The sequence below is a fragment of the Drosophila arizonae genome, chromosome 3 (genome assembly GCF_054131065.1).
Source record: "Drosophila arizonae isolate 15081-1271.41 chromosome 3, UAZ_ARI_1.0, whole genome shotgun sequence".
NCBI lineage: Eukaryota > Metazoa > Arthropoda > Insecta > Diptera > Drosophilidae > Drosophila > Drosophila arizonae.
Genome location: NC_142923.1, coordinates 32,264,803 through 32,279,337, shown reverse-complemented (window position 1 = coordinate 32,279,337; position 14,535 = coordinate 32,264,803). Strand labels below are relative to the sequence as shown.

Genomic DNA, 14,535 nt, shown 5'->3' with positions numbered 1-14,535 from the left:
TATGCAATTGTCTTGAGTTTTTTGCATCCTCTTTTAATTGCCGTTTCGTTCTTCGCGGTTGGCGCCTTCTCAGCTGCATCTGCATAGAAAGCGCGCAAACCTAAAAGGCTGTGTCAATCGTAGAAGACACACAACCACACACACACATACATAAATCAAAACTCAGATAATCTGCATGCAGTGGCTTTGCATTCTGATTATCTTTATCATTTTTTCTTTCGTCCGTGGATCATCGCGTTTAGCGCCTTTTATGTAGCGTCTGCACAGCTATTCCGAAAATAGTTGTCTCGATCACACACGTACATACATATGTATATACGTACAGTGGGCTTGCATATAAAATGTGCAGATAAATTATATGTGCATAAGTGGAACTATTAGCTTGTACATTAGCGTTACAATTGCAAGTGCTTTTGCAAAAGTGAACATAATTGACTACATTTGTGACTAAAATAAAAAAAATGAATAATTTAGAATCGAGTGCTGATCAAGTGCCTGCATCTCAGGTCACTTATCTAAAGCGTAAAACGAAAGCGCTGTTCGATAAACTCGAAAGTCTATATGCCGAATCAGACGCGGACAAATTAAGCCATATCGATTCGTGTGATTTACGAGTACTTTTGGACTCGATCACCAAATTAGAGTCAAATTTCGATGCAGTTCACACGAACTTAGAAGAATCAGATTTTGAGTCCATATCCAGTGATTTAGCTGCGAAATTTGAATCAATTCTACTGAAGTTTAAGGCCCTGCTTCAACGTGAACTGGGAAGTCGGCCAAATCAACAGTTTTCTTCGACACTTAATACAAGCTTTACAAATGCTCATCCAGTGCTCATTATGTCAAATCGGTCGCGTTTGCCGCAGTTGGAATTGCCAAAATTTAGTGGAATCTATACTGAGTGGGAAAACTTTTTCTCTATGTTCAAAACGATCATAGATGCTGGCTCTGATCTCAGCCCTATTGAGAAGCTCCAACATCTTCGGTCCTGCTTAAGTGGTGCTGCGCTGGATACCATCGGCTCATTGGAAATAAATAGGGCTAACAATAGCGTCGCTCTGGATATTCTTCAACGTCGATTTGATAATAAACGTTTTATTTTACAGGCACACATCAGAGCGATATTTGGGCTTGATAAGGCAGATTCATCTGTGGGCAGACTGAGGCAGTTGGCGGATAAGGTTACATCTCACATTCGTGCTATGGATTCTCTTGCATCGAGGGAAGAAGTCGCTGATTGTATCATCGTGCAAACAGTGTTGCAGAAATTGGACAAATGCACTCAGGCCAAATGGGAGGAACGATCATCAGCAAATGAGTTACCGTCGTGGGCCAAGTTGTCAACGTTCTTGCAAGAGCGGTGTCGAATGCTTGAAAATGTGGATTAAGTTTTGCAGGATGGTCAGGTTGGCAAGTCAGAAAAGATCGTGAGTACACATTTAAGAAAATCATTTGTTGCTTCCAAAACTCCCAGTCGTTGTGTCTTTTGCGAAGACACGAGCCACATGATATTTCAATGTAAGCGTTTTGAGCAATTGCCACCCATTGCACGATATAAGGAGGCCAAGAGACTCGCTCTGTGCCTAAATTGCCTAAGAAAGGGGCATCAGCTGAAAGATTGCAAATCTAGTACCTGCCGCACTTGTCAATCGAAGCACCATACCTTATTGCATTACAATCAATCTTCAGTAGATACATCCAACACTGTCCAACAAACAAATGCAATACATTCCTCTGCTATGGTTGCAATGTCACCTTCTTTGCCTCAAGCCCATCTGTCGCCTCATTCGTCTGATGTTGTGCTTCTAGCCACTGCTATAATCATTGTTAAGAATCGAGCTGGAACATTCGTTCCGTGTCGTGTACTCTTAGATTCAGGATCTCAACTTCACTTTGTTACCACGCAATTCGCTAATCAGCTTCAGCTCCGAAAAAGAAAGTCGCTTACTGCAGTTTCTGGCATTGAAGATGCTAGCTTCTCAACTGAAGGATACTCAGTCGATCTCGTTCTGAAATCGCGGATTTCAGATTACTCAACTACCATCAGCGCAATCATCGCCAAGACGATTACAGATAATCAGCCTGGAATTTCAATGTCTACTAATAGTTGGAACATACCCTCAAATATAAAGTTAGCTGATCCCTTATTTTATAAGTCACAGCGGATTGATCTTCTCATCGGAGCTGGTCTTTTGTTTGAGCTGTTGTGTATTGGGCAAATTATGTTGGCATTTGGGTTGCCAGTCTTGCAGAAAACTCAACTCGGTTGGATCATATCAGGTGGCGGGCGATCGGCCCCCAAACTCTCATCGTTCATCGCAACTCAAAGACTTTGGGATGATACCAAACACAGCGCTCGGCTTGATTATTTGGTTCGTCAATTTTGGGAAGTGGAGCACGTTTTCGAGCCTATCGCCAAGGTAACAACAGAGGAGCTCCACTGTCAGCAGCACTTCATCGCAACTCATTGTCGATTGTCTTCAGGGGAATACTTAGTCTGCTAGCCAAAAAAACATGGCTTCGAATCTTTGGGCGACTCTTATGTGCAGGCCAAGCGTCGGCTCTTAAATTTGGAGCGTAAGTTTGCTAGAAATCATGCTATGAAGGAAAAATACTCTGCATTTATGAAAGAATATATTGATCTCTAAATGCAAATACTTCTTGCCTCATCATTGTGTATACAAGGAAGAAAGTTCGACAACAAAGCTGAGAGTGGTATTCGACGGTTCGGCTGTTACCACATCTGGGCTTTCATTAAATGATATTCTTATGTCAGGACCGACCATACAAGCTACATTGTTTCACACACTCGTTCGTTTTCGCACATTTTCCATTGCACTTACAGGTGATATTAGTAAAATGTATAGGTGTGTGAAGGTTTCAGAGCCTGATGGAACGCTTCAATGTATCTTATGGCGAAACTCATCAGACGACGACATTCTAGTCTTCAAATTGAATACCGTCACTTATGGGACCAAGCCCGCTTCTTTTTTGGCTATTCGTGCAATGCACCAATTAGCAATGGATGAGTCGTCATCATACCCCCTAGGAGCTAAAACTGTTTTGCGAGATTTCTATGACGATCTGATCTCAGGAGGCGATTCAGTTGAAGAAGTTCGCGACATAATGGAACAAACTAAAAATCTTCTTGAGCGAGGCAACTTCAAATTGAGAAAATGGTGCTCAAACTCAATCAACATTCTTCGCGGAGTTCCAGAAATCGAGCAGGAGAGTTTTCTCAAACTCGGCGATGGGACCGATGTGACAAAAACTCTTGGACTCATCTGGGAGCCTCGAAAGGATAGCTTCGTATTCACTTTCGAGCCCAAAATTAGTGTTGGAAAACACACAAACGTTCAGTTCTGTCAACCATTGCGCGATGCTACGATCCGTTAGGTTTGATCGGACCAACATTAACTAGGGCAAAAATCATCTTGCAACGCATGTGGAGAGACAAGCTACAATGGGATGAGAGTCTACCACAATCATTGGAAACGATTTGGAGCGAATTTTGTAAGGACTTTCATCAAGTGCGCAATGCAACATTTCCTCGTTATGTACTCCAACTTAAAGCAAGAGTTGAATTACATGCCTTCTGTGATGCTAGCCTTCAGGCCTATGGCTCTTGTGTTTATGTTCGGTCATCGAAGAATAATGCTGTTAAAGTGCATCTACTCTGTTCCAAGGCTAGAGTCGCCCCACTAAAGACCCTCACTGTGCCTAAGCTTGAGTTATGCGCTGCATTTCTGCTTGCGAACTTGATAAGCGATATAGAGAAACTGAACTTGTTCGAATGTGAGATGCATTGCTGGTCAGATTCAGCGGTGGTCTTGTCTTGGCTAAAGGAAGAGCCATCCAAATTCAATGTTTTTGTTGCTAACAAGGTTTGTGCCATACAGCAGCTCACAATCGGCATGGAGTGGCATTACGTGCCAACTGAGATGAATCCTGCAGATATGTTATCTAAAGGAGCAGCACCGTTAGAGCTCTTGCACTCGAAATTATGGATGCATGGAACTTCTTTTTTGCAAGAGGAAAAATGTTATTGGCCTAGGCACTGCTTGCCTGAAGCATGCTTGCCTGAAATGCGTCAAAGAGTCTTGCTGTCGGCAGAGCATGTGGACATCTCTTTGTCATTCAAGTACATAAATTCATTCGGAATAATGAAGCGAATCTTTGGTTATGTTCATAAATTCATCCGGAAAATAAAATCACCTGAGTTATCATCGGATGATCTGCGTCAAGGATCGTTCCTATTATGTCGTCTTGCTCAAAGAGCTCAGTTGCAACCGGAATACTCTGCCCTACAGAATGGAAGGAATATACACTCGTCAAGCGCCATTCTTTCGCTATTTCCGTTTATGGATGATTTTGGTCTACTAAGGAGCGTGCACAGTGCTCACCGGCATTCACAATCACTGGAGTTGACTATTGTGGACCTTTTTATTACAAGCCCGATGGACGAAATAGAGCATCAGTAAAATGCTACGTCTGCGTGTTCGTTTGTTTCACAACTAAGGCTGTATGGCTGGAGCTTGCAAAGGATCTGTCGACAGCTGCCTTTTTGGGCGCCCTCAAGCGTTTCGTTAGTACGCGCGGCATTCCAACATGCATCTGGTCAGACAACGCAACCAACTTTGTGGGTGCACGGAACGAATTGGCGGATCTGAGACGTTTATTTTTGAGCCAGGAACATCGTACTGAAGTTCACAACTACTGCATCAACAACAGCTTCGATTGGAAATTCATACCTCCTCGTTCGCCACATTTTGGCGGTCTTTGGGAGGCAGCAGTGAAGACAGCTAAAAGGCACCTATATCGGTCTATGGGATCGGCACTTCTTGGTTTCGATGAACTGCGCACATTGGTGTGCCAAATTCAGGCTATAATCAATTCTCGTCCTCTTGTTCCAATTTCAGAAAACCCTGATGATCTTGGAGTTCTCACTCCAGGGCATTTCCTGATTGGTCGACCACTTATCGACTTCCCCGAACCAGATCTATCTCAGATTAACTGCAATCGCCTCGATCGCTGGCAGCGTATGACATACATACAGCAGTTGTTTTGGAAGCGATGGAGTGAGGAATACCTCACAATTCTGCAACAGCGTGGAAAATGGCGGACCCCACGGCCTTCTATCAAGGTCAACGATGTCGTCTGTGTAAAAGACGAAAACCTGCCACCTTTGAAGTGGCCATTAGCCCGGGTCGTTGAGATCATTGCTGGAGCCGATGGAGCCGTGAGAGTCGCTGTTCTGCGTACACCCACTGGAACTACACGTCGAGCTGTCAATAAGCTGTGCGTCCTTCCGGTTGATGATCCTGTTAAAAGTCATGGTATTTTAACGGTGGGGAGGATGTTCGGCGCAGCAGCTAATAATTGCTCTTAATAGTTAAATAAGTTAATCTCTTGCCTTTGTCATTCTCATTCGCTGTTAGCGCACTCTTGCACATAACAAAGCATAACACACATACATATGTAAATCTCATCCGCTCTGTTAATTGCATACTCCTCTTTATTTATATTCTTTTAAACTCTATACAAAAATAGTCTTCATTCGCAAAACACCTACAAATTTGTCACCCTCGAAATAACTTTGCCTAAACATTGTCCACAGTCTCGGCATTAAATTAATAAATAATAAGCTAAATTATATCGTTTTGGTTTTTATTTTTTGCCTTCGTAAATGATTGGAGCCAGAGTTGTCGAAAAAGCTCGTCAGCTTCAAACACTTGATATCGGCGCTGTAATTTCGCACATTTAAAAACATGTAAGAAAGCTCTAGTCGAGAGTGCTCGACTACGAGATCCCCTGAACCCTTATAGCAACTGATATTTCAATAATTATTCGCAAATGCCCACATACACGCACACACAAAGACATACGTACGCACGCAGTGGTGGCTTACTATGCGAACTTAATTGTTTAATAACTTTTCTTGAGGATGTACTTTTTTCATGAAAATTTCAGATTATGATATCCATGCTATGCATGCATTTGCCACAAGTCTCTAGTATTTGAAATAAGTCTTTTACAAATATGTGGGTTAACAAAAACCGAAATTGTATAAAATGCATATAAATCTACATTTAAAATTTGGAGACTCTAGCTTTAAAGATGTAGGATATATATGAGTGTCGCGTAAAGAGTAATACGGCTTTCGCTCACACAAAGACTCTCAGCAAAAAACAGTTTGACTAAAGAACTCAACAGAAATGATCTTTGCCTTCGGGAAAAGAACACAACAATCGCGCGTGATTACCCATACAACCGCAACTGACAGTTTGCTTCATTTATTTCAAGCAAACGATCAGTGTTTGACTTGAGCAAAACGAAAAAAGAAATAACTGTCTCTCTCAGAGCGCGAGCGAGCTAAGCCAGACGCGACAAAAACAGTTTCTGTCTGAGTTTTTTTTTGATTGTGTCAGTGAAAGACACTTTTTTGCAGACAACGAAAAAGTGTTAAAAGTTATTTGCGAGCTATGGGTTTTATAGATTATAAAATAACTGGATGAGCTATCGATTTTTTGTGATTTTTTGTGATACATTTCAACAAAACCATTATACCCGGATTTCTCATTTTTTTTCAATGGGTTCATGGTATAACAATCAAGTTCACATAGTAATCGCACATTGCAGCCCATGCGTGTTTATGCGTAAGTGTGTGTGTGCGTGTGTGTGTTTCTTGTGAAAGCAGATACATACATATGTACATATGTATGTATACGCGAAAAATGATTTGAAATACATACATAGCAGTTGCTCGAAGCGTTCAGGGGATCTCGTGGCAGTCAGTCTCGACTAGAGCTTTCCTACTTGTTAAATATTTTATAGCAATAAATACCTTAAGCAGCAACAATAGAGTATGTATGTATGTGTATGCATATGTATACAATACACACAAAAACACGAGTTTTGATTAGGGTGACCATCTGGGCCAGAGCCCATTCCGGGACTGTCAACCTTTACAAAAAAAAACATTTGAAATAAATCATTTGTTACACAGATTCACACATATGTACATTGAACTTTTACTTATTTCATATTTAGCATAATTACATTATCTTGGGACTAATTCCACAACACCCATATACATATGTATGTATGTATGTATGTATATGAATAGTCATGATTGCCTGACATACTTTTCCACACTGCATATGTACATATGTATATACATACATAACATTTCTTTCATCAATATTTAATGTTTTTATGTCCACAAAATTCAATTGAACTGATATGGATGTTTTTAACATTCTCTACCAGTAACTTACATATTTCTTTCGTTTGACCCCTGTGTATTAGGAAGAAAACAACCATTTCGAAATTTGCGCTATTTTTAATACTTCCGAGTAACAGCACGAGTGTACGTTTGTTGCAAAAAACTGTATTACCTTATCTGCGTTGTTTTTCTAAACATAATTCTTGACTTGTCTCAACACAAACTTCTTTAAGTTTGTATTTTGTCAACATGACTACATGTATTTTATTAGCGAAACATTAGAAAACCGGAACAATTTCGTGTCAGGTCGGGACACCCGGAATTCCAGGATGGATGGTCACCCTAGTGTTGATGCATCCATTCAAATATTAATACAAAGGAACATACATACATATGTACATATGTATTTATTTACGTACATAAATATGTACATACATTTTTGTATAGATAACACCTATCTTTACATTTGGTAAAAATTTAATATACATATGTATAAACACAAGGACATAACACATATCCTGCACTGTATATAACATTTGAACGTATTAAATAAATATATAACTATGTACAACATACATACATGTACATGTACATATGTACACTCACACACACAAATATTTATGAATGTTATTTATTTTACAAAAACATTCTTTGCTGCACACATATACAATGTATGTACATATACATATGTATTTACAAATTTGTGAACTTACAAATGTGTCTTACATATGTATGTATAATATATACATACATATGTATATTCATAAGTGTATTCGTTTTGGACTGTGAATAATTTTTATTGTTTTTTACATTTCATCCCATTTTTTCGCGATGATAAACTTTATATTAAGCAATTGCAGTATTATTCAAATTTCTTTATGTTAAGTTCTTTTTATTCGAAGCACTGCACGAAGACTAAATAAAAGTTAACAAGTATACTCTACGTAACTCTCGCAATCGCATTCTTGAAACTTAGAAGTAAACCAATGGGAACAGTGATGTGCGTACTGCTACACCTCGAGCTCAGTATAAATTTATATGTAAATACGTATGTATGTATGTATGTACATACATATGTACATGTTTGAACTTAAGAGAATCCTGTATTCATACACATACGTACATACATTTATACCTACCCTCTATGTACATACATACTTATATATCTACATGATAAATTTTGTACATACATATGTACACTCGAAAACATGTTGACGTGACTGAATACCCAAGGTAATTAAATGCTGCCTAAGTTTAAAATCCCGTAACTTGACCGCTACTTTTAGGAAGGAATTTTAGGATATTTATGTGTCCATATGCATGTACATACATATGTACATCTATAACCTGGGGTTGATTCAGCTGAAAGAGAAGAGTGTTTAGTACCTTCTCTTAAAATCAACATCAACGTACATACATACATATGTATGTATGTACACACTTATGAGGAGAGTGTTATTTTCGACTGTTTTCATGCAATTGCTTTACTCTTCGACATCAACAAAAATGGTATGGTATGGAACTTAAAGAGCCGACCAAATAAATCAGTTGTGTTTACAATTCTCAAAAAAAGTGGGCGAAAAACTTTACACTGAACACATAGACCGGACACGTAGTATAAAGCTTTTTGCAAACTTTTTCACAACTTCGTATTTGCACGGCTCCTTTTAAGTTCGGGCTACCAAAATACAGTGGGCCAAAAAAGTGTTGGCACACTTGAAAAATAAAACTTCAATGAGCCCTTTTTGAACACAGCTATAAATACAGTGGCGAGCGACGTATGGATACATGTTGGCTTGTAAAAACATAAAAAATTACTAAATCTGTCCGAAATTTGGAATATATAAATAAGATGGTAGAATCATTTGTTTCACTTTTTGTTTCTAAATTCAAGTTATTTGGCTGGATACATAAAATTTTGCTCGATAAACTTTCTTTAAATAGATAATTACTAGCAATGCGCTTAGGCATACTTTCCACCACTTTTCCAAAAGAGGCATGCGGAACTTCGCATCTGGATCCGACACCAAAACCCCTTCATCCCAGTCGGTGGTGTATCTAACCATTTCCCATACATTTTTAATGGGCTTAGGGGTCTGGACTTTGTGTAGGCCAAAATGTTTGATTATTGATTTAAGTCTTGACGATTTTCGCGTTGTATTGGGGGCTATGACAAGCTAAATTTATTAAAGACATGTATTCTAATAAGAACAAGTAAGAAAGCTCTAGTCGAGAGTGCCCGACTACGAGATCCCCTGAACCCTTGGAGCAATAGATATTTCAACAGACAGAGATACGCACGCACGCATAAACACGCATTGGCTGCAGCGGTGGCTTACTAAGGGAACTTAATTGTTCAATAACTTTTCTTGTGGATGTACTTGTGATTATGAGGGGGTGAATTAGGGGTGGGGGGTGTGAATTTTGACAAAAACCGAAATTGTATAAAATGCATATAAGTACACATAACAAATTGGGAGACTCTAGCTTTAAAGATGTAGGAGATATAAATTTATTACTGGTTTTCGATCATGTTTTTAATCGATAACAAAATAACGGAGCAGTTTATCGATATTTAAAGCAAAACTCGATATGCGCGTGCTATACACGGACCTAGGAAAAACAATTTCAAGTCTCTAGCTCTTATATTTTCTGAGATCGACGCGTTAAAATATACGGACAGACGGACGGACAGGGCTAAATCAACTCAGCTCGTCGCCCTGATCAAGAATATAAGGGGTCTGCCACGCCTCCTTCTGCCTGTTACATACATTTCAGCAAACCCATTATACCCTGATTTCCCATTGAAAATGGGTTCAGGGTATAAAAATGAAGTATCTGCTTTGGTTCAATTGCATAGAACTAAAATATAAATATAGGCAAAAATTTTCGTTAATAAAGTATAGGCAAAAAGGACGTAATCTGTTTTCCCATCGCCACTGATTCATGCTAATACTTTGTTGATCCTCAATTTGACTGAATAACCGCCAGCTAACAACTCATCATGCTGCTTATTAGTCTGGAATTCTCATAGGGCGGTGTATTTAACTGTTTGCATTGGTATATGAGCCACTCCTGCATAAGATAAGGCAAATGTTTCGGGTAATTATCTTGCTGAAACTGTCAATCAGGGCGATTAGAGAATCGCACTCAAAGAGGAGAATATCTCTCTTTTTGAGAATGTATCTAAAAATGTTTGTCAATTCTGCAATTCGAACCCAAAATCGTTCTCACAATACTAAGCTGTGGTAGGCACACGCCAACGCTGATAGACACAAGTGATATCCTATAATTCTGAACATCGCGTCCCCTGCGTACGCACAATCAAATGTATATATATACATACATACATGTGCATCGCGTTTATATTTAAGTACCTGACTAACTAAAGTAACAAGTGCACTTCCCATTTCTTTTACAGTTATTATATCACCCTTTAAAATGGGTTCGCTTAGCCAGTATATATGTAAAAGGTAAGTTTCACCTCTATACCTGCAGGTGCCAGGGATCGAAAATCGCATTCCAATTTGCCCACTGGGATCAATAAGGTACTACATTAAACAAGTAAGAAGACTCTAGTCGAGAATGCTCGACTAGGAGATACCCTGAACTCTCCAATCTGATATTCTAATCACTCTGCACTTTTTTTCGGCACAGATATATACACACGCATGTTTTAGAACGCGCTCTGCTAACTGCGCTAACTAACTAGACGTACAATCTTAATGAAACTTTCAGAGCGTAATTATATGGTGAAAATGTATGTACAAAGCACAAGTCTCTAGTACTTGAAATACGCCTTTTACAAATGTGTCGGTGAGGGGGTAAATTAAAAAAAAAACAAGTAGGAAAGCTCTAGTCGAGGAGACTGCTCGACTACGAGATCCCCTGAACCCTTGGAGCAATAGATATTTCAATAATTTTTCGCGTCTTTCAGCTTACATAAGAAACACGCACACACACACACACACACACACACACACACACACACGCACGTACGCACACACAGGCATACATACACACACGCATACAGACACAAACGCATACACACACTCACATACACACACACATACACAAACACATACACACACATACACAAACACATACACACACAAGCACCCACGCATAAACACGCATGGGCTGCAGTGTGCGCTTACTATGAGAACTTAATTGCTTAATAACTTTTTTTATGGATGTACGATCTTCATGAAACTTTCAGATTATGATTATAACATGAATATGCATGTAATTGCCAAAGCACAAGTCTCTAGTATTTGAAATACGCTTTTTACAAAAGTGTGGGTGAGGGGGTGAATATAGAGGTGGGGGGTAAATTTTAACAAAAACCGAAATTGTATAAATTGCATATAAGCATACATTAAAAATTTGGAGACTCTAGCAATAAAGGTGTAGATGATATAATTTTATAACTGGTTTTCGATAAGGTTTTTTATCGATAAAAAAAGAATTTGAAGTCCCTAGCTCTTATATCTTCTGAAATCGACGCGTTCATACATACGGACAGACAGACGGACAGACGGACAGGGCCAAATCAACTCAGCTCGTCATCCTGATCAAGAATATATATACTTTGTGGGGTCCACGCCTCCTTCTCCCTGTTACATACATTTCAACAAAACCATTATACGCTGATTTCCCATTGAAAATGGGTTCAGGGTATAAAAATCTCAAGTCTCTAACTCTTATATCATCTGGGATCGACGCGTTCATACATATGTACATGTTAAAATAACTGTGAGGCGGCTCGCCGATCACCGCCTCACAAAATTTAATCGATAAATTAAAATTGAAGACAAATTAAATTTCGTTAGATATTTAGTAAGCAAACAAAAAACATTAAATTGAATTTACAGATTTTTGGACGTCAAAATGGCCCTATTGGAGGAATGGCCAAAAATCACCAGCGAAATTGTTAAATTGTTAAACTCGATCGAATCACGATTAAAAGAGGTGATTAAACAAAAGGAGGTAAAAAAGTCCTAATTTAAGAATTTTTGGACAATAAAGTCATTAAAAGTAAAGTGCACGAAATAAACTGTGACATGGAAGAGGCCAGTTATTTTAGTTTTCTCACTAAACAGAGACACTAACCAGAGAACACATAGACCGGACACGTAGTGTAAAGCGTTTTGCACACTTTTTGTCGAGCGTTAACACCCCAGACAACTTCGTATTCGCTCGGCTCCTCACTTTTAGGTTTGGGTTACTAAAATATACGAAAGCACAATCATTTCGCTTCATGCGCTCGACCGAGATGGTCAAATGTTGAACAAAAGATGCCTCTATGCTCAATGTTTCCCTTGTTCTCTCTCTCTCTCTCTCTCTCGATGCTCTCTGCTCTCTCAAATGTGAATATGTATGTATGCATGTGAGACTCACATTGTGAGCACAAGCAGCAGCTCACGAAAGTTGAAATTTCTTTGCAGCAAGAACCCATGCCTTCCCTTCTGTGTGAAGGGTATTCCGAACTCTTTAAGCCGTTTGCCATGCGTTTTCGTTATTATTTGTCGGAAGAGTATGAAAGCGTTGGTGCGCATAATGAAAATGTTTTCGCGACGAGCATGCACACACACACTTACAGTATGCTACATGTACAATGAGCATTTGTATGCCTGTGTGCAAAGCCCTTGCTGGCTGTAGCAATTTGAAATCCTAGCCTTTGAATTTGGTCGATCTTGTGAAGTGCTCACACTTACAGAAATATGTTTGATTGTGTGTACGCAGGGGCCGCGATGCTCACAAATGATGGGGTAATCATTGTAGAAGCATTTTAGTGCCTTTATATGTATGTGCGTGTGTGTATGTTTATATGTATGTGTATGCATGCGACATGAGCATTGACGTGTGCCTACGACAGCTTTGAATTGTGTGAACGATTTTGGGTTTTAATTCAAGAGGCGCGCTTACATTTAAGTAGATGATTTTTTTTTGTTTCAATGGTCGTGGGTTTGCCTATCAGAATGATATTTGCTAAAAATGTAGTACCTGATCAATCCCAGTGGCCAAATTGGAGTGCGATTTTCGATCCCTTGTACCTGCACATATACAGGTGAAATTTACCTTTTTAATAAGAAGCATGTGTATGTACATACATACATATACTGGCTAAATGGACCCATTTTAAAGGGTGCATTTGTTAGATGTCATAAAAATCATACAATTAAACAAGTAAGAAAGCTCTAGTCGAGACTGCTCGACTACGAGATCCCCTTAACCCTTGGAGCAATAGATATTTCAATAATTTTTCGCGTCTTTCAGCTTACACAAGAAACACGCACACACACACACACACAGGCACGTACGCACACACAGGCATACAGACACACATACAAACACACACGCATACATACACAAACGCATACACACACACATACACATACAGAGTTCGAGTTGCGTTTTCACGGAGTGCGGTCGATGTCATCGTGATCCATCGTAGACAATAGCTTGAACTGTGTTTTCCCCTGTGAAAGTGGAAAGAACTGAAGTCAACGTGTTTGCTGTGGGCGCGGCGTACCCAGCGACCTCAAAAAAACTACCAGAGACTTACTGCGCGGCGGTTCGTGGAATTCCCAAGCGGTATAATTCGGTGGTGCAAGAGAGGGGGGGCGATAGCGTCAGTGTTTTGGCGTCAGGGCTTCTTTCCTTTCCTTGTCTTTTGTGGGCGCGTAAATTTTGTTACTTTAGGCGTCACACTTGCGCAATAAGAAAAATCAGGTGCATTCACTCTAACAGCTGTTAGTAGTGCTGGAAATTGCATCGGGCAATCAGCTGCTCACTAACGTTGGTGAGTTGCTAAGCCTTAGCAAAGACAGCAACCTAGCTGCTGGAGTGAAGTAGCAGTTATTAAAAGTAGTGCATACTTTCGGGCTCTCGCTGTAGTCAAGTTGAGTTTAAGTTACTGCGGGTTGTAAACTCAGATTATATTAGTAGCCATTGCCCACTACAGGCTTCACGCCGTGGTAGTCGGAGCAGAAATGGATGCCATGATGGAGGACGAGCTGCAAGCTTTTGCGCGTCGTTCCTCGTTGCGGCGATCGCCGCAGCAACAACAGAGGGTGTTGGCGCAGCCGTCGACTTCTAACCAGGCTCCAGTGGCTGAGTGCCAGGCACCCAAGTCACTAAAAGAAGCGTTAGCTCAAATAGGAGCTACACTAGAGGGTTTGTCTGCCTTATTTGGGGGTCAGCGGCATATAAATGCCTTAATGAGAGAGGAGCTGGCTAGGCTGGTCAGCCTTCACAAGACGGCCGAAGCGTTCTGCAACCGTTCGGTTAAAAACTGTGAGGTGCAG

At 39.9% G+C, this 14,535-nt stretch overlaps 1 protein-coding gene and 1 long non-coding RNA gene across 7 annotated transcripts in view; one reads left to right on the top strand and one right to left on the bottom strand.

Annotated features, from left to right (window-relative positions):
• Positions 1 to 8,214, bottom strand: part of dpr19 (defective proboscis extension response 19) — a 99,373-nt gene extending 91,159 nt beyond the window's left edge. The window contains exons 1-2 of one of the 6 annotated variants that reach the window (XM_089465843.1): positions 7,939 to 8,212; positions 6,845 to 6,963 (exon numbers count right to left, since the gene is read on the bottom strand). Coding sequence is in view for 1 of the 6 variants with exons in the window: in XM_089465848.1 (XP_089321974.1) it covers positions 7,939 to 7,990 (52 nt within the window). In the remaining 5 variants the exon portion in view is untranslated. Of the gene's footprint in view, positions 1 to 6,844; positions 6,964 to 7,277; positions 7,543 to 7,938 lie in introns of those variants that run through there. The other 5 variants (XM_089465844.1, XM_089465848.1, XM_089465842.1 and 2 more) reach the window with 5 other exon arrangements.
• Positions 8,215 to 8,260: 46 nt separating this feature from the next.
• On the top strand, positions 8,261 to 13,825 carry LOC149270104 (uncharacterized). Its single transcript, XR_016269503.1, has 3 exons — positions 8,261 to 8,458; positions 10,647 to 10,698; positions 12,100 to 13,825. It is a non-coding gene; the product is annotated as an uncharacterized LOC149270104 (long non-coding RNA).
• The last annotated feature ends 710 nt before the right edge of the window (positions 13,826 to 14,535 follow it).